This window comes from Conger conger, chromosome 8 (assembly GCF_963514075.1).
Source record: "Conger conger chromosome 8, fConCon1.1, whole genome shotgun sequence".
NCBI lineage: Eukaryota > Metazoa > Chordata > Actinopteri > Anguilliformes > Congridae > Conger > Conger conger.
In genome coordinates, this window is record NC_083767.1 from 56,961,283 (window position 1) to 56,988,693 (window position 27,411).

At 46.8% G+C, this 27,411-nt stretch overlaps 1 protein-coding gene across 1 annotated transcript in view; it reads right to left on the reverse strand.

Annotated features, from left to right (window-relative positions):
• Positions 1-20,239: 20,239 nt before the first annotated feature.
• The window catches only part of jakmip1 (janus kinase and microtubule interacting protein 1), a 76,486-nt gene continuing 69,314 nt past the window's right edge, over positions 20,240-27,411 (reverse strand). The window contains exons 17-22 of the mRNA XM_061251125.1: positions 25,931-25,999; positions 25,009-25,086; positions 23,491-23,694; positions 21,408-21,473; positions 20,761-20,836; positions 20,240-20,359 (exon numbers count right to left, since the gene is read on the reverse strand). Coding sequence (XP_061107109.1) covers positions 20,786-20,836; positions 21,408-21,473; positions 23,491-23,694; positions 25,009-25,086; positions 25,931-25,999 — 468 coding nt within the window. The 3' untranslated portion in view covers positions 20,240-20,359; positions 20,761-20,785. The remainder of the gene's footprint in view (positions 20,360-20,760; positions 20,837-21,407; positions 21,474-23,490; positions 23,695-25,008; positions 25,087-25,930; positions 26,000-27,411) is intronic.

Sequence of the window (27,411 nt, forward strand, 5' to 3'; positions counted from 1 at the left end):
CAGGGTTCTGTGTTACAGTGTTGAAGTCAAAGACCTTTGCTATGACTATGTGCAAGTAAGTGTCACTGTACTATACTCTAATACTAATGGCAGTAGATTGTGTCATATTGGCACTGCATAGATACATTCAGACAAAGCAGTACGTACCCTAGGCATGTGCCTTTTTAGGGGGCCCTATTTTGCCCGTTGCCTAGCCAAGGATGACATTGCTTATGATGTGGCCAGACCCTAACTGAAGGCGAGATCCATAAACCATCCATCCCATCCCTAACAATTTATTTAAATATTATGTCATTATTTTTGTTTCTGTGAGTTTACAGTAACATATTGTATTGATGACTCTAACATAATTCTACTTTTCTTTGTGTTTTTGTGGTTCGAAAAACTACTGTATATGTTTTTCTTTGAAGCCTGTTGTTGAAATTATATATTCATGTGATTATTTCATTATTAATTACTTATCATATTATTAATTGCTTATCCTTTACTCATTTCTTATACTATTATTGGTTGCTTATGCTGGAATGATCCAGAGTATACACACTTAATAAAGTATCATAACTTGCTTTGTGCTACTCAATATTATTTTCTGTAACTGTGTGAGTGGAGATGTCTCTCCCTGTCTGTACCATGGGCCTCCAAGGCCACGGCCATTAACTGTGTGTACTGAATTATCTTGTCTTGGTGCCTGAGAGCCTGCAGAACCAAAAACATAATACCTCATGACAGAAGCTACTATGGAGATTATCTTCCTAGAAGTAGGGAGTTAAAACAAGATAAGATAGATTATTCTCAGATGCGCAGTTAATTGCACAGGCCCCTGCATACACGTCATGCTTCAATGTTTTTGAGAACATGCATCTGCATGACGTACATTGAAGGGGGAGATATGAATAAACAATCTATAGTAAGGAGAAGAGCAGTGGATTGTCTTTGAATATTGATTATCAGAAATATTAATGAATACTAATGAAGGGGCGTACATTTGTTTAGCTCTGTGCCTACATATATCCAGACAAAGGTCCTGGAACCTTTGTCCTTGTTTTTGCATGTAACTTGGACCCTATGCGCATAGTAAAGATTGGATTTTATTTACTGTCTCTGTCTCTGAGTGTTTTCTTAAAGGAATAAATTAAAATTCCCACCACAAGCCTTTCTATTTTTGTGTTCATTGAAATGTGAGTAGATGTACTGTACTGGAACAATCTTTCTCAGAAGCCTGTATGAGAAAATGTAAAAGCATACAAAGTACTAAAGACAGCAGTGTTTTGTATGAAGTACATCCGTGTGTTGTTGCTGCTTTGAAAGAGTAATTCAGATGGAGCATGTGTGTATCATTTTGTTGCAAAAGTGCCATTTTGAAAAAAGGATTGCAAAGTTCAATTTTGCCATAGAAGTGGGATGTTTATCTCCAAGTGTTATCTGTTTAGCTCTGGCTTCTTATCTGGCTTGCGTTTAGAGTTTTGAAATCACTCAAATTTCACCACAAGAGAAAAAAGTTCAAAACTGCGGTTTTACACATAAATGGCGTTACTCTACCTTGGTACAGGCTGAGCTCATGACCGACTTGTGAAATTCTCCATCAACGTAGATCTGCAGAGAGCCAGAGCAGACTGCTTAGTGCGGTGCAGTGGTGAGCGTTGGAGTTCAAGTACAGTTCAGAGGTCACACGCCCGGGGAGGTGTTGCTGAAGCATCAGCAGCAACATGGCAGCAGTCAAAGAGCCAGCAGAATCCGTGAGTTATGGATCACATATGGATCACATATTAAATTGCATATTCAAGAAAATGCATAAAACGCACGTTCCCATCATCCCCGTGGAGGAAGACATCCACTAAGCAGGCGTAGCGCATAATTAAAGTCTGGTTCTTTCTTTTATTTCTAATCAACTAATGACCTTCATCTAAATGCCTTCGTTGTCAAAACAAGTCAGAATTAGAAAGAGTGAGGCAGAGCCCCCCCCCCCCCCCTAACCACTCAACCTTTTCAGCACAAATCCTTAACCCTTTCAGATCCTGTGCACACTACAATGTACACCACTTGTTCACCAATTTTTTTTCTAATTCTTCGTGACATTTTTCACCACATTAATCTATAAAAAAAAAAGTGTTACAAACGTTTGGACCTAGCTTCCACTGGAAAGTACAAATGATTGAATCTCATTTATGGATGCATTTGGGGGGGGGGGGGGGTTATATAGTTGTTTTTTTCCCATCCCTGGAATGTAATTCAGGTCTGAAGTGGTTAAGCACTTCCAATGGCAAACATGTAGTTTCATGTAGGCAGTTGATTTGCTCCATTAAAACGTTGACTGGCAACTCCAATAGAGAACAGAGTTAGTGGATATGCCGGCGTACGTGTCGAGCAACCATCGCCGGGGGAAAAGGAGGAACGGACGGACAGACAGCCACGCTGCAGAGGAGTGTGGAGAGCAAGCTGTCGCCTGCTTTCTCACACTTTCAATTATAAACAAGACGTGTCACTGTCTGCATCACCATCTGTCGCCCCCCCCCCCCCCCCCCCCCCCAGATGGGAGTCTGTGGGTGAGAGATGGCATGAGGGGGCAGGCTGACCAAACCTGACCTTGTGCTCAAAGTACAGGACACTCGCGATCGGCAGGGATTTCGCTCACACACACACACACACACACACACATACCTCCTGCACTCCTACAAGCTGTGCAGGGTGGTGAAGTATTAGCGGAAACACCGTCTCCCTGCATACAGCTGCAGCAGCTGGGTCAGTGTGCGTATAAATAGAGCGCAGCTGCTGAGAAATGGATGACCTCGTTTTTTGGTGGCTGAACTGACTACCTGTGTGTTATATTTTAGGTGAAAGAAGTCACAGGTCCTTAAATCTGGACTGCTCAACAGTGTCTGTTCAGATAGAGCGTCCGTGCAGACCCTGTACACACCCAGCCACTGGCCAATGCCACAAATTGATATAAGTGGCCGGCTTTTCCATGCACAAGCTACAGTTATTGTACGTACAACAGAAATCAGGGAAGGACTGCTACCATAAATCTTTAAATCATCAGAAATAAAGAGATTCCTCCTACCCTGTATCCATACACGAAGGTACCATTACTGCAGCCTAGTTCGTCAAGTGGCGGTCTTTCCCAGCCAATCATTAGGCTGCTGTGGCCCACTGTCTTAATCACGTCCAATGAGCCCACTGCTGCAGGAGGTTCTGTGGGCGGGACAAAAGTGATGTCATACCCAACCAAATCACAGTGATGTCATACCCAACAGCCAAAGCACACGTACCATATTAAAAAAATAATAAAAAAAGGTCTCTACTTTCCAATTTGGAAGGCCATGAATCTTCAGAAAAATGCTTTTAGATTAATTAAAAACAGCAAACTCATCACTAGTGTTCAAAACGATATCCCTCCTAATAATTACAGAATTGAACAGGCTGGTCATATGCCTTGGTTGTGAAGGTCCTTTTAAATAGTTGAAAGGTCCTTTTAAAGTAATTCAACTTACTTTGAGATGTCAATTAGGTATAATCATATGTTTTTTAAATGTCTCTTTTTCCAGAGGGCTATGGAAAGATTATTGCCATATCTAACCTTTACAGCTTTATTTCTGCTTTGTGTAAGCTAGACATCTGCTGCACTGGAAAATTGCTTTGGCAGAAACCGTTTCATACACGGGGCTGATAAGCAGCATAAGTACTAAATGAGACAGTTGGCATCAATGTGTGCAGTTGTGTGAGGGAAAAAATAAAAGCTACAATTTAAAAAAATAACGGCCTCTTGATACCTTGTTTTGTTCTAGCTGCTCTAGCCTCGGTGAACAGGGTGTTAGTGGAGCCGCCTCGGTCATCTTTGCCCTGCCTGTTGAGCGGTGGCAGGTCAGAGAGACGCACTGAAGAGGTGCTGCAGGAGGTGTCTGAGGAGGTGCAGACGCTGCCGTCTCCCCTGGAGGGACAGGCGTTATTCAGCACCGCTGCAGCGTCTCCCACGGCTCTCCTGGCCGACTCCCCAAACTGGCACCCCCTGGCCTGCTGCCACCGGTCCTGCTCCTGCTCCCGCTCAGCCCCCTCCCGTTCCCCTTTCCGGGAAAGATGGGAACGCGCCGCGGGCAGCGGTGGCCCAGAGAGGTCTGAGACCGGGCCGGCTAAAGGACTGCGATTCGTCTCGAGGCTCGAACCGGGTCCAGCTGAGGAAACAACCTGGCGTGAAGACAGGAAGGGAGAGAAAGGGGTTAGAAAAATAAGACATTTGCAACGGGAATTATGAGGTCCTCAGAGTGCGACACAAGCAATGATTAGTCATGAGCAGCCTGTGATGGAAGAGTATGGGAAGAAGAATATGGAGTCACTGGGTCTGGAAGAAACTGGAAGAAAATGTCATTGACTGTCATCAATCATGTTTTCCCAGAGGACTTCTGAATGACAGAAATCAAGTGGTCACTTCAGATGAAATGATACGTTTCATGATTACATTACAGAACATGACTCCCCAGATCATCAAAATGACTGCCCACCTGTGCGCTATACCTTCTAAAAATATGCATACAATAATCAGTTTGAACAAATTAATTCTGCTGGCGTGAGATTAATTCAGATGGCTTGATGTAATTGGCCTGTCAATCAAGACAAACAACCACAGGACAGAATTTCTACGATATTTATTTTTTGCATTACCGTTGTTTCCCAAAACCGGGTCATTTGTATTGACAGAATTAGAAAAACTGTAGATATATAGGCCTATATTCTATAGATGTTTCTAGACGTCTGTATTGAACTGGAAACAAATCACATTCAGATTGTGTTGGATGTAAGGTCTGACAATAGTTCTTGTTTTTTTTGCCAGTGTACAAAAGACTGTATGTAGCATTAGTGGGAATGACCAGTGCTACAAGAGATTGTACATAATGTGGATATTAGTACATTTAAATTGCTACATATGTTGATACCGGCGGCACGGATGGTGCAGTGGGTAGCACTGCCGCCTCACAGCAAGGAGGTCCTGGGTTCGAATCCCCGTCGGCCGGGGCCTCTCTGTGCGGAGTTTGCATGTTCTCCCCGTGTCTGCGTGGGTTTCCTCCGGGTACTCCGGTTTCCTCCCACAGTCCAAAGACATGCAGGTTAGGCTGATTGGAGAGTCTAAATTGCCCATTGGTATGAGTGTGTGAGTGAATGGTGTGTGTTCCCTGCGATGGACTGGCGACCTGTCCAGGGTGTATTCCTGCCTTTTGCCCAATGTATGCTGGGATAGGCTCCAGCCCCCCTGCGACCCTGTTCAGGAGAAGCGGGTTAAGATAATGGATGGATGGATATGTTGATACCTGATAATTGCTTAAGTGAGACTGTTGGAGTTGCTGATGCAAACTGATTATCTTCTCAGGACTGGTCAGCTTTGAGCTCGAAACACTAGAACTGCCCGCTGAGGGGAGAACTTGATGGTTCAGGCCCTCCTTCTCCTCCAGGAAAGATGCAGGAACCAGGCCAACCTCCCCCTTCACTTCTGCATGGTACAGTCCATGGCAGTCCGGAACCCCAGTGACTTGGACTGCTTCACCAGCAGACAACGGGAGCTAAAATTATTATATTAATTACAATTAACACTACTTCTGAACTACCAATGCTTACAATATGATCAGATGACAAGGTTATAATGCATTATAAGTTTTTTTTATTTTGTATTTCTGACTGAATTTGGTTAACTTATATTGGATAATGACTAACATTTCGTATATGTATAACTAACACTGAAACGAGCAATAATTAACTTTGCACTTTAATTAAATTAACTCTAATTTAACTTTAATTAAATTTGCCTTTTGCTTTACTGAAAGGATGATCAGTAAATAGAGGACGAGAAACGTTATGAGTTCATGCTATACGGTATTTGCCATATATGGAGGTTCAATGCAGATGAGGTACACACTCATTTATTGTCAATAGTGCCAATTACCCAGTATTTCCAATGACACATTTCCTTACAACAATGTAAAGATTTTGACCTAGTAATTATCATCTCATTGTTATTGGTGGACGACACGCTCTGCACACATAGGCGTGGGGCAGTTGTACGCACGCTGGGGTACATGGGGGAGGGGTGGTTTTATGCTGGGGAACAGGGGGAGAGGCAGTAACTCACTGTAGGCAGCATTGTTTGGGGCATGTCTGGAGAGGGGCGGTAGTCAGCCTTGGCCACACACAGCCTGAAGCTCAGTGACGTGTCCGCGTCAGGCAGACTCCCCCGGCGGCAAGACAGAGAGTGCTGAACGGAGCCTGAGGTACACAGCACAGCGTGCAGTACTGCTACAGTTAGTGGTGTTATAATAAACTACATTACCCACAATGCTATTTGTGTCATAGAAGACATGACGGTTTCGAATTTACAGCGATAGGAATATCTATGATGGCTGACTGTGTGCTGTGGCAACACAAGCACAGTATTCTGAGATTTCAGATGTTATTTGTTCATTGGGACAATGACCTTTCACAAACTGGTAATAATGACCTAATGGCTCAAGTGTATACATACCGTCCTCATCATTTATGTTTCTGGCCTCCCATGCATTTCTGCAAGCATCCTGAAATTAATGAAATGATACAAGCTCAAAACAAGATACCATAATAACAATCTGAACCGCTATAGCAAAAAGGCCATTTCAATAACCAAAATGTATGTATTATATTTCACTCAGTGGGAAGTAAAATTGTTGCTGTATACCATGAGACAATTGACATGACTTCAATTCATAACTCCCCCCAAAGCCCAGTGTGCATTTTTCATTTGAATCGGTGTTTAACATCAACTGATTTAATATGATAACTTGGTTTCATTCAGTGCACAAATGCATTTAGGACAATTAGAGTAGATACATTTGTAATGAACAGCCGGTCTCAGGGTGAAGCAACATTACCTCCCCGCTCAGTTCCTCTTAGCAATTCAATTAGCAGTTTGTTTGAACATCAACTGTGGCTCCTTTAAGGTTGGCAGGGGGGTGTGCATTATCTATCTGCTACAGGGACTCAGATGGAGTCTGCATTTCATATTGACATATTATGTAATTGTGTGTGTATATGTGTGTGTGTGTTCACTTCTGGTGAGGGTGTGAGTGTGTGTGTGTGTGTGTGTGTGTGTGTGAGCATATGTGTGCGTGCATGTGTGAGCATATATGCATGTGTGTGTGTGTGCGTGCATGTGTGTGAGAGCATATGTGTGTGTGTGTGTGTGTATGTGTGTGTGAGCATATGTGTGTGTGTGTGCGTGTGTGCGTGTGTGTGCGTTACCTGCGTTCTATTCGCTGCAGGTAAGAACCTGCTGGAGTACTCCAGGAGAGCTGTGTCGTTGACCAGGTCTTCTGCTTCCTGGGTCAGAGTGCAGTCGATGCAGCCGTATCTGTGCAGGGTCCGAATCATCCGAACAATCAGGCTATTCCGCTCCTGGCACTTCTGCACCACGCAAGACAGCTTGGCCTGTCAATCAAGTCAGTACAAACTCTTCTGCATGAAAACACTCAAGGAGAGGTAACAATAAATCAGTCAATTAATAAATAAATCAACCACGAACAAATAAATAGGCAACTAGCAAATCAACACAATCAGCAGAACAACATGGCCTGTTAAGATCACACAGAGGGGAGTCGTCATCCATTATTACAAGCAATAAAGCAGGGTAAAGCAATAAGCTGCTGTCATAAATTTAATAATTGCCCACATATCCAAGCGGACATACACACCCAGCTCGGAAAATCCTTTCACGTGGTTATTTCAAAATTCATAATGGCCCAGAAATTAATATACAATAGAGTCTGTAAATATACATATAGATATATGATCTCTTTATGTTCAAGACTAGAAAGCAGACAGGAGTTATGTTCCCAGACTTGACCATTTAAACAATCAACTGATCAAACAGTCATGTTTCAGTGTGACCAGCATTAAGTTTTAATTACAGTACATATTCAAATTTATGATATTCACTTCCATAAGGAATATCTGAATATCATCCTCATATTATACTCTTACCTTCAATGGGGCCATGTCTAAATCAGCCTGGGTTTTTTTCTGTAGGAGCTCATCAAACTAAAAAAAGACAAATTATTATTACTATGATTATTATTAATGGATTAACAGTAATTACACGCATTATATATTACTGCTAATTTGTAATTATATAATTAGTCTGTACTGTGAAAAAAGTAATATTCATTAGATTCATGAAAGGCAAAAAATAACATCATTAACCCCACATAAAAGCTTGATTGGCAAATGCTGCATGCTGATCTGCATAGCGGTATATTAATTAACAGTTCCCTCCCGCACACTGCCTGCCTTCAGCAGTAATCACTTACTCCCAACAGAAGTCGCAACCCATCGTGATTATCACAGTTCAGTTCTTTTAGAAGTGTGCCCCCTTCTGTCAGACGGTGCTACCTGCTGTCTGATGTCATCGTAGTGTGTCTGCAGGGTTCTGGCAGTGCCACTCGTGTCCTCTGGTTTCCCCTGCAGGGCCTCATTCTCGGCAGCCAACTGATGATGAAATCACATGACTGTTACCACCGGAACACCATGACTTGAAGAAGCTATTCTAGGGAGGCAGTGGGCGAGTCATACCGGCAGAATATTACACAAATTTTCCAGAAGGGGATTATGGGAATAGCTAGTTGCTTAACTAGTTCAGAAATGTTGAACTGTCTCTAGTTGTGCACTTGCTTGTTCGGTCAGAATGCACCCTTCAATGCAGTTCTCACAATCACACATGCAGTTCTCACAATCACACATGCAGTTCTCACAATCACACATGCAGTTCTCACAATCACACATGCAGCTCACACGATCACTATGAAGCTAAACTATTGTGGGTGTCCAAGTTCATATCATATTTTTAAATAATTACACAGAAGAAAAGTGACAACAAGGTAGTGATGAACTTTTTAGTCCTCTATTTTGAAGATAACAGGTTTGTTATCTTCAGAATAGAGGACTAAAAAGTTTATCACTACCGTGTTGTCACTTTTCTTCTGTAGTGTAATGAACTAAAGAGAGGATGACTGAATGTAGCTGATGAAGGGCGTAACAGCACTCGGTCCTCTCTCGTACACACCTTTGTGTTCAGGTGTGTCTGGAGGAGTGGAAGCCGCTCTTCCTGCTGACACGGGACAGAAACGGAATCACTCCGCCCCGTCTCCAGCCCTGCCATTCTGCCCTTCACCTCAACAATCTGAAACGCACAGGATTATTATTATTAAAAAACCATTCCTGTATACTGACCTCAGAAATAAAATTATTCAAACAACACTTCAACAGATTATTTAAAAAAAAACAAACTCGCTTAACCAGTGCGAATCGTCAATATTCACAAAGCACCGACATCACCACTCCTCACCAATGATCCTCACCTCACATTTCCTGGTTATGCCTTTGGAATACTAGTTAATAGTTATGAGAATATCTTTCTGTTATCTGCCTTTGTGATGAACGGCTGATGGATAGGCTTTGGGAATATTAAGAAAGCACAGTCACACGCTCAAGTTCCTCCTTGCTGTGTTTTTATTGACCAAAGTTTCGGCAAAAGTGCTATCGTCAGTACAATGGAATATTTGGTTATCTTTTCTTTCTAAATGAATCTGCTGTGACAATGGAACATATGAGGAAGTAAAAACAGCAAAACTATGGGCGATGCACTGGATCCACCCTGTTTTACAGATTTAAGGGGGGACACGTGGGCCACAGCACAGAGTCGGGAGCCCGGAGGTCTATACCTCTTCTTTCAGTCTGTCGTTCCTCCTCTTCATCTCCTCTGCCTCTTTCAGATGCTCTCTCATTCTCCTGGCTTCATTCACAGCCTGCAAGGCCTTCCTCTCTGCCTCCTCCCCTTTGGCTTCGGCCAGGCCCAGCTCACGGTACCACTTCTGTGCCTGCAGGACACCGGTGCATTCTGGGTAAAGGCTCAGCGCACTATGAGGAGGTTACAGCCAACACACAAGACCTGGAGGCGGCCTGTAGCGTAGTGGTTAAGGTGCATGACTGGGACACGCGAGGTCGGTGGTTCGATCCCCGGTGTCGCCACAATAAGATCCGCACAGCCGTTGGGCCCCTGAGCAAGGCCCTTAACCCTGCATTGCTCCCGGGGAGGATCATCTGCAGCTAAGTCTAATCGACTGTACGTCGCTCTGGATAAGAGCGTCTGCCAAATGTCATTAATGTAATGTAATGTAATGGTGCTAATAATAGCAACAGGGATAGCAGTATTCAGGAACGCCCACCTCTGCCTTAGTTTTCTCCAGCTCCTCCTTACACTGCTTCAGTTCTGTTGCTATAGTTTCCAGCTCCCTTTCAAGAAGGCCGTCTTCCCCTGCTGCACTTGGCTGTTCCTGAAAGGAGTATTGTTGTGCACTTTTCAAAATATTACACAATAACTGAAAAGTGTCAGCAGACAGCAAGCAGCTGCCCATTTCACAATGTGTGCATGCAAATATTGCTTAATATATTAAACTGATGCCATATGTAGTGAAATATGACTGCTATATATAACATTTAGCAATATCATGTATTTTATTGCATTATAAGCTTTGTCCTTTATTTTTAGTCCTTCTTAAATATATATATATATATATATATATATATATATATATATATATATATTTATTTATTTATTTATTTATTTTTTTACCAATTAAAGTATTTTCTTAAAAACAGGAATTATGACAACATTTTAAAGGGGGCATTAAGATTTTTTGTCCAGTTCTGCAAGGTGGCATCTCTTACAATTTCTGCCTAAGATGCCTTTTGTTCTTGTCCTTGCAGTGTCTATGATGCCAGGGATACTCACCTGAAGGGTACTCCCCAGATTGACAGTTTTATAAGAAAAGACTGTGGCTTGACTCCTCTGAGCGATTTCAGGGGGCATTTTTTGTCTCGGTGACTGTGTGGAGTCCTCTGGCTTTAACTCGTTTGCCATTCTCTGGTTGCTTTGTTCGGGTCTATGTGCCACATTGTCCACTCCATGCGTGTCCTTGGCCATTTGAAACTCTGCGTCTTTTGGAGCCGAAGAATCCGCACCCCTGCACGCCTCCTGTCCTGTTTTCGCCTGGAGCATCTGGATTTGTTTGGACGAGGCCTGGTTTTCCCTCCTCGGAGGATCCGCTTCCTCACAGAGCCGAGCTTCTCCCCCTGAGACCTCTCGGCCCTCTCTGTCCACCGTTTTCTCCAAGAGCTCTGTAGGTCCGTCCCGCTGCTCCAGGAGGTCCCTGTGCTGGGTCCGGAGGAGGTCCGTTTCCTCCTGGAGCCGGGTGTTCTGGGCCGCGTGGGCCTCCCAAAGTGCGCTGAGCTCCCCGCTGCCGGTGTCCCGCCGGGCCTGCGGGTCGGAGATCATCTCAGCGCTGATCTTCAGCGCCTCCTGCTGCTCCTCCAGCTTCTGGCCGAGGCGGGCGTTGCTCCGGCCGAGCCTCTCCAGCCCGGCCGAGAGGCCCTGCCTCTGCTCCTCCGGGCTGCGGCTCTCCCCCCGGGCCTGCTGAAGCTCTGCCTCCAGCCCCGAGGTCCGGCGGGAGAGCCGCTGCGCCTCCTCGCGCAGCTCCACGGCGGAGTCCCGCCGCCGCTCGGCTCCCAGCCCGTGGATGACGCCCTGCCGCCTCGCCCTTTCAGTCCGCTGGAGGGGCCGGGCCTCCCCGCTCTCTTCCAAACTCGCCATCAGATGGGCGCTTCCCTCTGGTGCTGGGGTGGCGGCGCTGCGGTTCGGGCCCGTCCGGTCCCTCCCTTCCCCCAGGCGCGCGTCCTCGCCGCTCCCCGTCTCTCGCAGGGCGTCCCGGAGCTCCGCGATGACGTCGGGGTCCTCCTCCGTCTCGCGCTGGAGGAACGCGATCCGCTCGCTCTTGTCCCGCGCGCCGTCCCGCAGCTCCAGGAGCGCGTTCGGGTCGCCGTCCGTCTTCCGCTGGAGCTCGGCGATGAGGCGGCCCTGCCGGTCGTTCTCCTCCTCCTGCCGCTTCATGTCGCGCTCCTGCAGGGAGATCTGCAGCCGGAGCTGGGCCAGCTCCCTCTCGTAGTCCTCCTCCAGCTTGCCGATCTGCCCCAGAAGCTCCTCGTTGCGTCTGCCCAGGAACTTGTTCTCCTGCCGCCAGTTGTTCTTCAGGGTCTCCAGCTGCAGGTCCCCCCTCTCCCCCGCTGCCACCTCCCGCCCCTCGAAGGACCCCCCCGCGTGGCTTATTTTCAGTCTGGCAATCTCCTCGGACGCCCTCTGCAAGGCCTCCTCTTTGCTGTGAAGGACCCTCTCCAGCTCCTTTCTGCTGTTTTGGAGACTCTCCACTTTGGATTCCAGGCTCATGAGTGTTTCTTTCGGGGAATTTGTTTGCTCACTCGGGGGCTTAAACGTCCCAAAGGAGTAGGAACTGACAGAATGTTCCCTATTGGCTGTGCCGCCGTTGCCAGGGTTACAGTCCAGGTCTATGGTTTTGGTCACCAGCGATATAAGGTTTGTGTTTTGCCCACAGAGGCTGAGCAGGTCTGGTTTGGATTGAATGAGTATGGTCTCCTTGTGTTTGGACAGGACGTCTGCTTCCGGCTGTGAGATCTCTGCTGCCCCCTCTCTGCGAGAAGGCAGAGGTGCGCTCTCACACTCCAGCACAGGTAGTCTGCATTGAGATTCCATCTGTTGAAGGGTTTGTTTCACCTGTTGGGGGCAAAACATTTTTTTTATGTAAATACATCCAAGTCTATATCATCTTGTGTTCCTTCATTCATCACATGAGCACCCCTGAAATGTACTGTATTTCAGCTTATAAAATTAAATAGACAAATAATCCCCACTGTTCCTGTCTGGAAAAACGAAACATGTTGAACACTGCACACCCTAGAACTAAAGCTGGGTCCAGTGTATAAACACTCGCATCCACACTATTAGGGGTGGGGGGGGGGGGTCATAAAATGGCAACCCTGCAGTGCTGGGAAGTTACCTGTTCCACACCTCCACAGCGCATGGCCTGCATGACCTCCAGCACCTCCCCGGAGCTGCTCTCCAGCAGGGGGAAGAAGGAGCCCTCCAGCAGCCCCTCACAGGAGCACCGCGACGAGCCCCCGAAATGAGGGATCAGCTCTGTCATCACACAACACACAGCACACATTCAAACACGGACACAATTTACACAAGAATGTACCTGTGCACACATTACACATTTCAACGCTTAAGGAGGCACACGTAGACATGTATTACGGAGTCCATATTGTCGAGTAAGAGCTCTGTTAGAACAAAGCACATGAGCATTTTTGCTGCAGTGTAGTGGTTAAGGTACATGACTGGGACCCATAAGTTTGGCGGTTCGATCCCCGGTATAGCCAGTCTAATCAACTGTATGTCGTCCTGGATAAGAGCGTCTGCCAAATGCCATTAATGTAATGTAATGGAACACGAATAGCAGTATTCAGGAACGCCCAACCTCTGCCTTAGTTTTCTCCAGCTCCTCCTTACACTGCTTCAGTTCATGTAATGCTAGTTTTGAGTGTCATCTTTTTATTACACAGTTTTAATCCCATAATCAATGCTGCCACCACTCGTTCCCAGTCTATTTCTGAGTGCGCATAGGGAGCCTGAGAGCAGAAGGGCGTTACGCACTGGCAACAGCGATGGCCTCTCGTATGCAGTGCGTTATGGAGGGGGTCTGGACGGCTTTGTTCCCGGCTGGGTCCGGCAGGTCGTCCCGTCTCGACTGCAGCCGTTCCTCTCCGAGCACCACACACCCCATCTGCGAGGTCCAGGAGCACACTTGGTAAATGGTAAATGGTTGGCATTTATATAGCGCCTTTATCCAAAGCGCTGTACAATTGATGCTTCTCATTCACCCATTCATACACACACACTCACACACCGAAGGCGATCGGCTGCCATGCAAGGCGCCGACCAGCTCGTCAGGAGCATTTGGGGGTTAGGTGTCTTGCTCAGGGACACTTCGATACAGCCCGGGCGGGGGATCGAACCGGCAACCCTCCGACTGCTAGACAACTGCTCTTACCTCCTGAGCCATGTCGCCACTTCACACAACTGCGTTCATCACCAAAAACAACTCCAACATGTGTTACAGGGACGGTAACTACAAGAATAACACACCGCTGACCATGAATATGATGGTGAATATTATATCATTTTTATGATCTTATGACTTAATTTGGCCAACAATGAGAAAGGGTAACAGCCTATCAGACACCTCATGGAATATTGCTTAGCAGCCATAAGGCACAGATTGTTAACACACACACACACAGGTGCACACCCAAATACACGCGCACACACACATAAAGATACAAAATATGATGGAGCTGTACATACATAAACTCACATGCTCATATACATGTATACACACACACACAGATGGGCACATGCATGCAGGGTCACAAAGAGGTAACCGTGAGAATCAGTGTGATCAGTAGGGCCTCAGGTCCCATTGGCCCCTCGGCAGTTAATCAGATGAACATTCCTGCATGGTATTGGACTCTGAAACCCATAATCCACAACGCACACACCTACAACATGTGCCTAATCTCCAGTGGCACGCTTAACTGAAAACCACCACAGAAGGATTTCTCTTCCACTCAGTTTCAGATTAAAACATTTTCACTCTCTCTTGTATTCTACAGTGAAATAATTTCACTGACCGGTCATGACGTGCCAAACAGGACTCAAAAGGTTCTCCTTTGGACCTCTGAAGAGCAACGCCACTGCTCATCCAACAAACACAGCTTCCTGGTTGATCCTGCTGACCTGCTGCTCGTTTTCTCTCCGTTTCTCAGTCCCTCCACTCCGTGTAAACTCTCTAAAACTCTGACCCCTCTCCCTCTCCCTCTCTCCAGCCTCTGTCCGTGAAGCCCTGCACACCTCGCGTACAGACTGGCAAATCAGCATCGGCTAATGGTAGCCAGAGTCACCCAGCCTTGGGGGAACGGTATATTTATTTTATTGGGAAGCAGGAGAAACATGCACATCTGTTTCGGCCTTGGACTGAGAGATAGGATCATACCTCACTGTCTCCACCGCACTGACTTTCCCCTACCTTTCTCTCACCGTCTCTCCCCTGATCTGACTGCCTCTCTCTCCATCCCTCTTCCCCTCTCTTGCGCTCTCTCTCTCTCACCCTCTCCATCCCTCTCTCTCTCTCAGAATCAGCTCCCGGTGTGACACCCTCAGCTGTTAAAAGCTCAAGTCATTTTTTCTTAGTATTCTGAATATTTTAAGACTAAGGGGCAGTTCAATGGAGGAAAAAAAACAGAAACATAAACCGCCTTAATGTCGAGCTAAAACATACACTCATTAAGAATACAACCCTAGAAAAGCTCTGCCATCACGTGACTGTGGATGGTGACCTTTGACCCCTGTGAGGCGGTGCACTGTGAAGCGGCCGGTGTTTCACAAGACTCACCGAGTCAGTGCTGTCCACCGGGCCCGGAGCCTGGTGCCCGGGCCGTGGCCCACAGGCAGGGGTTGTGGTGGTGTTTGGGGCAGGGTTTGGGGCCTGGTGCCCGGGCTGTGGCCCACAGGCAGGGGCTGTGGTGGTGTTTGGGGCAGGGTTTGGGGCAGGGCCCGGGCCCGCGGGCTGGTGCGCGACCTGCAGGCTCCCGCGGAGGCGCTCGTTCTCCTCGGCCAGCTCCTCCACCTCCTCCAGCAGGGCGCTCTCCGACAGCTTCAGCTGGTGTATGCGGGAGCGGAAGTCCTCCAGCTTGTGGGAGAGGAACTCCACGTTGTCCTCGGCGTCCTGGAGCGCGTCCCTCAGCGCCCGCCGCTCGGCCAGCCCCGCCTCCTCCCGGCCCAGCAGCTCCCGGAGGTCCGCCCGCAGCGTGCCGACCGAGCTCTCCAGCCGCCCCCGGTTCCCCGGGCCGCCGCCCTCCTCCTCCTCCTCCTCCTCCTCCTCCCCCAGGCGCGGGGCCGCCGCGGGGGCCCGTCTCCCCAGCTCCGTGCGCAGCTGGGCGGCGGAGGCCGTCAGGTCGACGAGCTGCCGCTCCAGCTGGAAGACGCGGCCCTGGAGGCTCTGCTCGCGCTCCTTGGAGAAGCCCAGCTTCTGCTGCAGCTTCCGCTTGTAGTGCTCGAAGTACTCCGACTGCCTCTTCATCTCCTCCTCCTTCGCCCTCGTCTGGCTCTGGCAGCGGCGCAGACGGTCCTTCCACGCCCGGTCGCCCCGCTCTTTATCCAGCGCCTGGCAACAGGGCGGTCACGAATACACTCAGGTGTGAACCGGAGGCAAACATTTTCATTTTCATTTTGCCCTACTACACCTCGTTTGGTCCAACGTCATCGGACTGGGAGCCCGAGAATTCAACATAGATGCTTACAGATTCAACAAATCTAGCTATATAGCATGCAAGATCAGATGAAAATGTTTTAATTGCATTAATAGCATATGGGGGGGGGGGGGGGGTTAATTTTTCTTTTCCAAGATAAGGAACAGAATGAACCAATAATTACATTTTGTTTTATTCAAATGTCAATATCAATGCAGAGTGACAGAGTTTTCGGAACACTGCCATCAAAACAAGTCCAAGTAACAACATTTTCTTATCAGAAAAGCTAAATATTGGTCATTTGTGAATATAGCATCGACTGCAATACAGGATAAAGTAGTCCTATCGGCCTCTCAGGAGGACCTATACGGACACATGTCTGTCACATGTCTGTCTGTCCGTCTGTCTGTCTGTGTGCAGGGGCGGCCCGTAGCGTAGTGGTTAAGGTACACGACTGGGACCCGCAAGGTCAGTGGTTCAATCCCCGGAGTAGCCACAACAAGATCCACACAGCTGTCGGGCCCTTAACCCCCGCATTGCTCCAGGGGAGGATTGTCTCCTGCTCGGTCTAGTCAACTGTACGTCGCCCTGGATAAGAGCGTCCGCCAAACGCCGTAAACGTAAACGTAGATGATTAAGAGCCCTGTGGTGTGGCCGTGGAAACGGCTGCAAGCGCTCACCATGCTGCGGACCTCCTCTCTGAGCGCGTGCGCCGTCTCTTCCTGCCGGTGCCGAGGCGGGCCGCGCCGGAGGCGGTCAGACCTCTCCGAGAGGTCGTCCACCTTCACCAGCAGGTTCCTCTCAGACACCTCCAGCTCTTTAATCCTGAGAAAAACACGCCACGCTGAGCGGAGCCCTAACCGTGCGATGTGCCGCACCGTAGTTACATACACGGTGTTATGTGCAGTCTAACTCTCCACGAAGTATATCTTTATATACAGTGCTTGCTGCTTGACCTTTTTCTAATCTTTTTGACAATGCCTGCCGGTCATTTGAGGGGAAAAAACTACAACATAAAATACGCACTATCAATTTCAAATGAAGAGTGCCTAGGTACTCATTACCTTGGACTGTATTCAGAAGAGGCACAACAGACCACTGCTAACTTAATTCAAGCACGGCCTAGTTAAACTATTACAACAGCATTATAATTTAGTGTTCAGAGTAAGGAGCAGTCCTGTAAAGCAGCAACTGTACCTGCTCTGGAGGGCTGCCTCGGACTCCGTGAACGTGTTTATGTTGTCCCTCAGGGTGTGCTCCAGGACCTTCACCCTCTGCGACAGCGCTCGCAGTTCGGGGGTCGCCTCCCCCAGCGCTGCGGGCTCCTCGGGAAGGGGGGCCGGCCTGTCTCTCCGCGCCCGCGCCCGCTCCAGCTCCAGCTCCTGAAAAGACCCGGAGGCGTCGACCTGAAGCTTCACGCTCACCAGCTGTCGCGAGGCGGGGGACGTCAGGCTGCAGCTCAGCTCCCTCTCCTGCTCCCTCACCCGCTCCCGCTCCCTCTCCACGGGCAGCGCCATGGCCCCGTCGGACACCCCACCACGCCCCTGACCCGAAAACGAGCAGCGACCTCGTGGTCCTAGCATGCACAGCCCCGCGGGCACCATGAACCGGCTGTTTCGCGCAGTGAGCACGGGTCAATTATTTACGACTCAAAACAGCCAGCCACTGGCCCCACAGACATGCAGTATGAATGAGCTGTTCTCAGGTTACCCTCGCACTCCACTGTACACACCAGTCAGGAGTAATGCTTACATATACTGTCCATGTGTATGTGTTTGTGTGTATGTGAGTATGTGTGAGAGTACATGTGTGTGTGTGTGTGTGTGTGTGTGTGTGTGCTACATGTGTGTTGCTCTTCTTTCTTAAGGGAGGGGTCACTTCATAAAATAATTTCACATGTGCAGTAAGACATAAAAAGGTAACTGATGCATGACTCTTCACAGTGGTGCTGTAAAAACATGCTTTGCTGTCACAGTCCTGAGAAAATTTTTATAAATGTATTTTGTGATTTGACTGAATTCAGTCCAACTTTATTTGCAACACATTTTAACAGCACCCTGTGAGAGTTTAATTCTCTGTGTAACAGACAGCTAGCTGACATGCTCCACGTGTTAGTTGTGCAAACAGCGACACAAGAGTGTTAGCGTTAGGAGGATCAAGAAGGTCACTCACCTCCTGCAGGTGCTTGATTGTCATGTGCAGGGCAGCCGTCTCCTCCTGCAGCACTCTGTCACTCCGCTCTGCGGAGGCGAGCTGGCTCCTGGAGGTGCAGGCTGCCGGTCTCTCCCTGGCGAGGGAGTCCTCCGTGGAGCCCAGGAGCTGAGAGAGGTGTGTCAGCTCCGCCTCCAGACTCCGTGTTTGCTGCACGAGAGCCGCCTCCGCCTGCCTCAGCCGACACTGCTCCTCCTCAGAGACCTCCAGCTCCTCGCCCCTCTTCCTCAGCCGCGCCTCCAGACCCTGCCTGTCGCTCAGCCAGGCGGCCTCCCTGACCGACTGCTCCGCGGTCAGCCTCCGCAGGTCGGCCCAGAGGCCGGACACCTCCCTCTCCTTGGCGGCCTCCAGAGCCTGCAGTTCGGACGCCTTGGTTTTAAGCTTGGACTCAAGGCTAGAGCTGAGAGTCTCCAGCTGGGCTATAGTGTCCCTGAGCTGGGCAGCCTCCGCCCTCCACTCCCCCTCCCGCTGGTCCATTCTGGAGCCCCGGACCCTCCAGCGGTGCACCTCCTCGCCCAGCTCCTCGTTCCACGCAGAGAGACGTCGCTGGGTCTCCTCCATCTCCCTCAGGAGCCGCTCCTGACCTCCCAGCCTGCCCTGCGACTCCGCCACCGTCTCCTCCCGCAGTTCCAGAAGCTCCTCCAGACGGGCTACCCTAGAACTTGAGGCGTCCGTATTTGGGACAGGACTCTCCTCTGGTGATTTGGCCTCCTGGATGCTTTGGTGAACCACCTCCCATCCCCTATCGGGTAAGTCCACTCCCCCTCCGGACTGGACAAGGTCATCAAGGTCACTCGCACTGGGAATTTTCCTGACTCTTTTCTCGGTCACCCCCGGATCGTCTGCCTCGGACCCCACCCCCGCCAACTCCTTCTCCAGCTGCTGAATGCGAGCCTCCAGCCTCCTCTTGCAGCGGGACATCTCCTCCACCCGCCGCGTCATGTCCTGGTGCGCCTCCTCCAGCCGGACCCGGACGGCGTCCCGCTCGGCGACCTCCCCCACCGGCGTCTGCGTCCGCTCCCCGGGCACCTCCTCCGAGGTCTCCCACTCCTGCCGCAGCGCCTCCGCCCGGCCGCACCTCTCCTGCGGCCGCGTCTCCTGCACCTCCTTCTGCCGCAGCGCCTCCTTCTGCCGCAGCGCCTCCTTCAGCCGGGCGCAGCGGGCCAGCGGGAGGCGCTCCTCGCGGCCTCTCTCGGCCAGACGCCGGCCCGGCCCGGTCGCCCGGCGGCTCAGGTCCCGCTCAGCGCCCTCTCTGTTCTTTAGGAGACCCTCCGAGTCCGAGACCCTCTCCCTGTGGCCCCGTGGTTCCCCAACAACGTCTGGGGTCTCCGCGTCTCCGATGCTAGAGTCCGCAGACATGACCGTTTTTCTCACCTGCAGGCCGGCCAGCTGAAGTTTGCGCCCAAAGGGACGGGTCGTGAGCGGCCCCTCTGCAGTCTGCGCTAAGATGCCCTCACACCCTCCCGGTCTGTTCCCCAAATCTGAGTCCGCCCGGAGCTCCTCTTCCATCACGAGGCTTCTGAAATGTGCTTGTTTTTAAATCATCGGATTTTATTCAACTTGTACAATTTGGTTCGCAGAGACTTGTGTTCGGATCACAGGAAGCTAATCTCTGAAAAGAACTTTGAATTTTTTATTTGTTTCTCTTAGTAAAATCACCACCGTTTGTTTGTAAAAGTCTTCATAGATTTCATTTTGTTTCCATGGGTGATTCTTTTCCAAAAAAAAGTGCACAGATATTCTCATTGAAAGGCCATTTTATCTTTGTATAAAAAAATATGTTTTTTATTTTTTTTTTTTTTTTTTTACTTTTTTTAAAGTGTGTCCATTTGAAATGTGGAAAAAAATCAACGTTTGACAATTTAACTGAATGACATGAGAGTGGTGACCACGGTACTCATGTCCCCCGGGAGCACTTCAGCACCTGACGGGAGAGACACAGACCCGGTTACTCTCCCCCTCCGCCATGAATAACTGCATAAATTAACCACAAGGGGGAAATTAGCATTTATCGCAGAACAATGCTCACACACAAACTAAACTCTCCCAGGGTTAATGACATTCCATCAACCCTAAATGGCTCTGGATAAAATGCAAACGCTAATCTGACATAATCCTAAAAACATGCATCTAGTACTGGGTGCATATTTTTCCACACAAAATACACATACCGTATGCCTCAGGTTTAAGACTTTCTTTATGGAGCTACTATTGTATGAAATTGCAAATAACATTTTATTTTTGTACATTTTTGCAAGTCTTTTCAAGAATGACATGAACATGAATAAAATAAAAAAGTAATGACAACAATGCTTGTGTGTTTACCTGCTGTTTGGCCAAACTGGGGTAGCTAAGGCCAAAGAATAAAGGCTAAGGAGAAAAATAAAAAGAGGAACAAAAACTAAAAAATAAGGTAAAATAACGAAGAATTTTCCAGGAATACGATAGGCAGGTGGACAGGGGAGAAAATGAGAGAAGTGTTACATCATTGTCCAAGTAGAAGCACATTGAAATGCAGTGCAACACACAACTACAAAAAAAAAACCCCACTGCACAGCACTAACAGACAAATGTCTTCCCATTCCCATGACAACAGGCACAAAACCCAACAAATCACTTCTGTTAGCTTCAGTTCCTGAAAAACAGCCTTGACATATTTGGCTCAATGACAGTTTTTCTCAGTGATGTCGCATAACTGCAGTGCTTTGACATGCAGCCGTCCCAACACGGAAAACAAAAAACATCACAACATCACCAATCCATAAATGAACAGTGAGAAAGACAAGTTAGCAACAATCACTTCAATTCAGGTCTAGTGGAGAAAGGTGTTGCAAGGTTGCGTTTTAATCGCGTACTCATAGCACGACAGAACAACCTCAATGAGCGTACACTAAAACTACAAGCACGGTGCAACTAAAGCTTCCAGTCCACTCTCATGCATATTTAAAAAACGGAAAAAGGTGCAAAAATACCTTTTCTTCTATTTCCTTGATTTGTATTTTCTGGATTTCAATCCTATTCTCCAGCTCTCTTACTCTCTGCAACCCAAATCAAAGACAGAGGGAAGGGGTTGTAATCCGGGCCAGTGCAGTCAGTGCTCCCAGGGGCAGATCCTGCTTCACACAGCCTGTTTTTACAGCCAGTTTAACTGGTGAAACACAGACGTGTCGCCCTCTGTAAAAAGTTGTTCGGCAAAGCGCTGAAACGACTGCCGCATTCTCATCCCATATATCCCAACGGCATGTGAGCTGTGGCTGCCATGGCAACCAGCAGCCCAGAACAATGGTGAATGACTCCCTCCTTGGTCCTCCAGGACTTGAGCCGATTTGCCTCCATCTTGGTGAGTATTGAGAGGATCTGAGGACTGCTAAAGGCAGCTGCAAAGTTGTTGTTGTTTCCCTTTTATTTATTTTGCTTCCTTAGTTGATGATTTCTGATATTTTATGATTCAATCTGGACAATCATGTAATAAGTTTTGAATTATGACATGCTGGGAAAAAAAATAACCACAGGTTGTTTCTAAACAAATAGCATTGATTTAAGGTTTAAAATTCAATGAAGAGGCTTCATCATAGAGGGTCTGGCAAGGAAGCGTTATTTTTGACCCTTTTGAAACTTCCCTTAATACAGAAATATAAGGGGCTATGAAAACTGTGCTTGAAGGTTGCCTCTAAACCCTGGTGTTGAATTAACTTTCCTTAAACATTCAATTCGGAGAGTAATTGTGTTTTTGGGTTAATCAAACTATTGGCTGAATGAAGCGCAGTCCTTGCCACTTGTCTTGAAGGAGGACCAGTAAAAACTCCAGAGGAAAATCATATGGTCTGAATAATATGAGTAATTATTTTAATGACTTTTGCTTCAGAACAGGCAACTTCAGATACACATTAAATGCGGACAGACAGGCCAATGGTGAACAATTGCGCCATTGTTCAGGAACGGAGCTGTTAATTGCGCCGTAAATAATGACTGCTTTGGCCATATTGGAGAGGTAAATCAACGAGTGCAGTCCAGAACTTTACAACCCTCCAGCTACCAGTCTGACACTTCTATTCGAACAGGTAGTTAGCTTTGCGGGAGACAATGCCTGTGCGTCTCGCATAAACATCTCGATGGCATAAACACAAAGTCAGATTTTTTTCATTATTTTTTTTATTGGGGGGCGGGGTGTGGACGGCATGCCACTACCATGGAAACGCCTTCTACCATTACGTAAATAGTATACACGCGCGTAAACGGAAAGGATAGTATTGCAAATGAAGTACGGTCTTCAAGTAGGCTAAAATCGGACTTAGTCGACAGATGTAGTAGCATTTGACTGGTTCATTCGTTTTGCAGTTCCAGTGCATGGATGGAACACAAAAATCGGTCATTAAGTTTTTCAGTGACGCGTTTGGGTTGCATTTCTTCAACACATGTCCATGTGTGGCTGCAGGTAAGCAGTTGAATTAAACTTCACAGCATCACTACTGATACATTTCTACACTATATTATTAAATAGTTACTGAAAACTAAAATATTGAATTACATTTATAATTCCTACTTTGGATTCATAATTCGGATAGTGTCACCAGTTTTATTCAGAACAACCATATGTTAAAGCGAAAATAAATCGCATTCATATTCTTAGAATTCACTTTTACCCCAAAATATAAAATTATTATTTGAGGACAAGAATAAAAAAAGACTAAATATAGCCTAATAAAGGAATAGCCTGATATTTAGCCTACTTGTAGACTACTGTTTGCTCTGGTAGGCTATACTGTAAGGTCATTGATCATTGAGTACATTTATTTATTGTCCTTAATAATCAAATTAGGTGACCAATATTGCCTAAATATCTGACCATACATTACCGATCCCGTGTTTTAAAAATCATGTATTCTCCGCGAAGCCTTAAAAGTTACTTAACTTTCTCCAGCACACATTTCGTAAGAGTAGCCAACGCTACTACCAAGCCTTACAAGTGGGTCCCCAGACTCCATTTAATGTCACCTCCCTGCAGGGATACTGCATCTTTTATGTATGCTCCCTGCGAACGCGACTGAAACTTACCTGCTGCGCCTGCTGCAAAAGCTCCATGCGCTCTTGCAAGATCTGACTGTCAAACTCGCGGCTCTGCCTGAGAATCTGCCTCCTCAGTTTCTCCACCGCTATCCTCAGTTCCTCCTGCTGCCTCTCTGTCAAAGATTCCCCCACTCCGCTCCCCGGGTCCTGCTGGAGTGCATTATACAGTGTGGCCTCCAACTCCTGGATTCTCTAGGATAATTTAAATTACATACAAACGTTGTAATCGCAACAAATCAAAACACAAAACAAAGGGGAAAAAAAGACAATGGATGTAACAGAAATAGCGGGGAAACAGGTACGCCGCTGTACAAAAACAAGGAACCCCGAAAAAAGTGAATAAATCATATACATGTACACACAAACTCAACAAATACAAAAAGTGGAACAAGTGCCGCGCATTGTAGTGGTTAATAAGCTAATCTAAAGAACGTGAGGCTTTAAAAGTGTAAACAAACTATAATAACTGTGAGGGGAAAAAATAAAATAAATCTTAGCGTCACACACAACTTGACTATTGTCTTAAAACTGATGTGTTTGTTTTATCTATGCCCAGCCGTTTGTTAGCGCCCGCTCTCCAAATTTATCTCCTCCTAGTAACTAAAAGCACTAACTCTTAGTTAGAGATTGGTGTTAGGCTACACTTTATCTGGCCAAAGGTTAGCTGAAACGAAACGAGAAAATATCCTTCAATGACCAACTCCAACATTATTTTTTTTAACCAATTGCGTGGTTGCAGTTTGAGTGGGGGTAGGATTTGTAAATTCCGAAACGCATTTTCAGATAGCCAATTATCTAACCATAACTAAAATCTATTTTCTTCGTCGGCCTTGCATAAAAGGACATTGTTGTAAAAGATGCAGTATCCCATGAATATACATGCTACAGTAGGTCACACAAAAATACACATTTCATATTCAAACGACGATTGCTTGATAGCGCGAACAGCTTATAATTACTCGAATGTAACATTATCAGTCCATAACTGCAGAAAAGAACAAAATCCCCATTGTACCATACGGTGTAGGTGGGTTCCCTATGCTTGCTTCATGCTTGTTACAGTATAACAAATCTGTTTCTCGAAAGCACGATTCATACAAGGGAGAACAATTTTGTCCTTTTGGTGTTGCAAAAATAACCAAGTACAGATATAACATAATCTGCTTTTATTATTATAAATATGAACTTAGTTCTGACAATGCGTAAAAAAACGAAAAAGAATGATTTAGGCCTAGTTATTGACTCAAAAACAGCTCAAAGTTTTGCTCAAGTACAGCTCAAATGACTGCCTGACAAGTTTAGTTGGCAAGTGGGTAATTAGTAAACTCTGGAGTTAAAAAACGTATGGGTATGACAATTCACTGTAACAAAAATATAATCCTCCGGAAAAACAAGCAGGGCTCGCTCTTTTCCAGCGATGGACTAGTGACAGGAAACACTTTTGGGAGTGTCTTCCCCCAGCATGCATTGCCAGTCACTGCGGAGAAACAGGGCTCCTCTCCCTACCATGTACGCCTGGTCCAGGGCCTGCTTCCTGTAGTCCAGCTCCTCCTCCAGGTATCCCTTCTGTTTACTGAACAAGTCCTGGCAGAGATAATGACATCACTGTGGGCGCAGTTTGATACAATGTTAACTATGTTTTGTTCCATTTTGGAGGTTGGTGTGTGTGTGTGTGTGTGTGTGTGTTTTGGGCACTCATTATAGGACACCGTAAGTGTTTTTCTTGAACAAAATTGCATCGTCAGTCCTCCGATGCTTGATTAATTGCTAGAATGTTCCACCTCAGTTCAAGAGGGCAGACGGTCACAATGTGTTTAAGGGACTGCACATTATAATTATCAATTAGTAATCCATCAGCAGACATGGGGTGGTGCTGAGTGGTGGCTGCCTCTGTGGTGTGCAATAACACAGACCCTCACCGTGACAAAAAGAGCCACATTCCTCACAAAGGGATTGCGGAAAAAATGGAACAATAAATACAACCAGAAAGCATAATTACCGCCAAAATCCATCTTGGCTTTTACACCCATATAATCTGTAGGAGCCAATGGAGCAGAAGCAGAAATACTCTAACACAGGCCAACCCAGCCAGAATGGTCATATGGTCTATTCGGGGGTGACATTGGCTCAGGAGGTAAGAGCAATCGTCTGGCAGTCGGAGGGTTCGATCCCGCCCTGGGTTCGTCAAAGTGTCCCTGAACAAGACATATAACCCCCAATTGCCCCTGGCGAGCTGGTTGGCGCCTTGCACGGCAGCCAGTCGTCACTGGTGCGTGAATGGGTGAATGAGAAGCATCGATTGTACAGAGCTTTGGATAAAGGCACTATAGAAATGCAGACATTCACCATTTACCATTGGTCTAGCCAGGCTTTTAGTGTGGAGAACGGGCGTACTGGAGCTCTGACTCGATTCCTCACCGTCCCTCACCTTTTCGTTCTCCAGGTCAATCATCTTCTGCGTTAACGCCGCCTCGGTGTTGTCAATCTGTTTCAACCACTGGAGGGAGGGAGAGAATGGAGGAGAGGAAGAAGAAACAGAGAAAAGCTGACAGGAGAGCAGGGGAAGGAGGTCCGACTCCAGACGTAATGTGTGTCTATTGGCCACAGCCTCACTAGGCCTCTTTATGCAGAAGCCACACACTTCATGTATGGAGAATGACGTGATGAATGTACTAAATGTTGGAAAGCTGACCAGATATATATATCTTTTAAGAAAAAGTACTTGGTTTGGTGTCACTCATTCTTTATTGGTAGTGAATATAACTGACCAATCACTGATAATAACTCACTGAATGGAGTAGCCAGTGAGCATACTTACATGGTTAAGACTTGAGAGTTCATTAGAAGATGCTTGTGAGTTTGTAAGAAAGATGAATTGCATTGTCATTTGCATATCAATCTAAATGATTTTGTTTACACAATGTATTTCTACAACACTGTAATGACCACAGTGTACACGTGAAAAGACTTCACAAATCATTTTGAAGACAGTGTGCGGATATTTTGAGCTGGTGTCGAGACTAACACGATACATTTGTGAACACTGTCTTGCATAGCATGTTATATAATCCTGTAAATAGGTACCATTTTCAAATGAATGATGTATAAAGATGGACAGCAATGTTTAAAAAAGCTTTAAGAATACATATAGATTATCCATTACTTATAAAGGATACTGGGGTATTTCATCTCTATCCATTACATTTCAGGATTAAAATATTTTGAGGGATTCTCATGGACCAGGGGAACCAAGTGCTGTGAAATACAGTGCAGTCCATGAGTATTAGGACAGTGACACATTTTTTTTGTATGTTTTCGCTCTGCTCCAGCAAACAGACAGTTGAACTAAAACAAGAATGTTGTTAAACAAACTATGTGATTAAAGTGCTTTAATTTGAGTGTTTTTACATCCATATTGGGTGAACAGTGTAGGAATTGTAGCCAGTTTTACAGATAAGCCCCCCCCTAATGTTAGGGGACCAAAAACTTGGACAATTGGCTGCTCAAATGTTTTTTGGACAGGTGTGTTAAATTTTATCGTGAGTTCAAGCTGATTCTAGGAGTGCCATCTCCATTTGGAATCTGTTGTTGTCTCTCTCGAGAACCAAAGAAGTGTCAATGCCAGCAAAGCCATCATTAGGCTGAAAAATGTCAACAAATCAATCAGAGACATAGCCAAAACATTGTTAAGAAGCAAGAGCACAGCAATGGCATACAAAATGGTAGATCACGGAAGACCAGTGTAGTGGATTACAGAAGAACCCTTCGACAAGATGCAAACTCCTGGAAACCCTCAAGAATAGAATAGCCAGGTTACAGTTTGCTAGAGGACAGCAAAAACCAACAAAAAATCTGTCACTGTCCAAATATTATGGACTGCACTGAATACAAATCCTTTTGTCTAGAGCA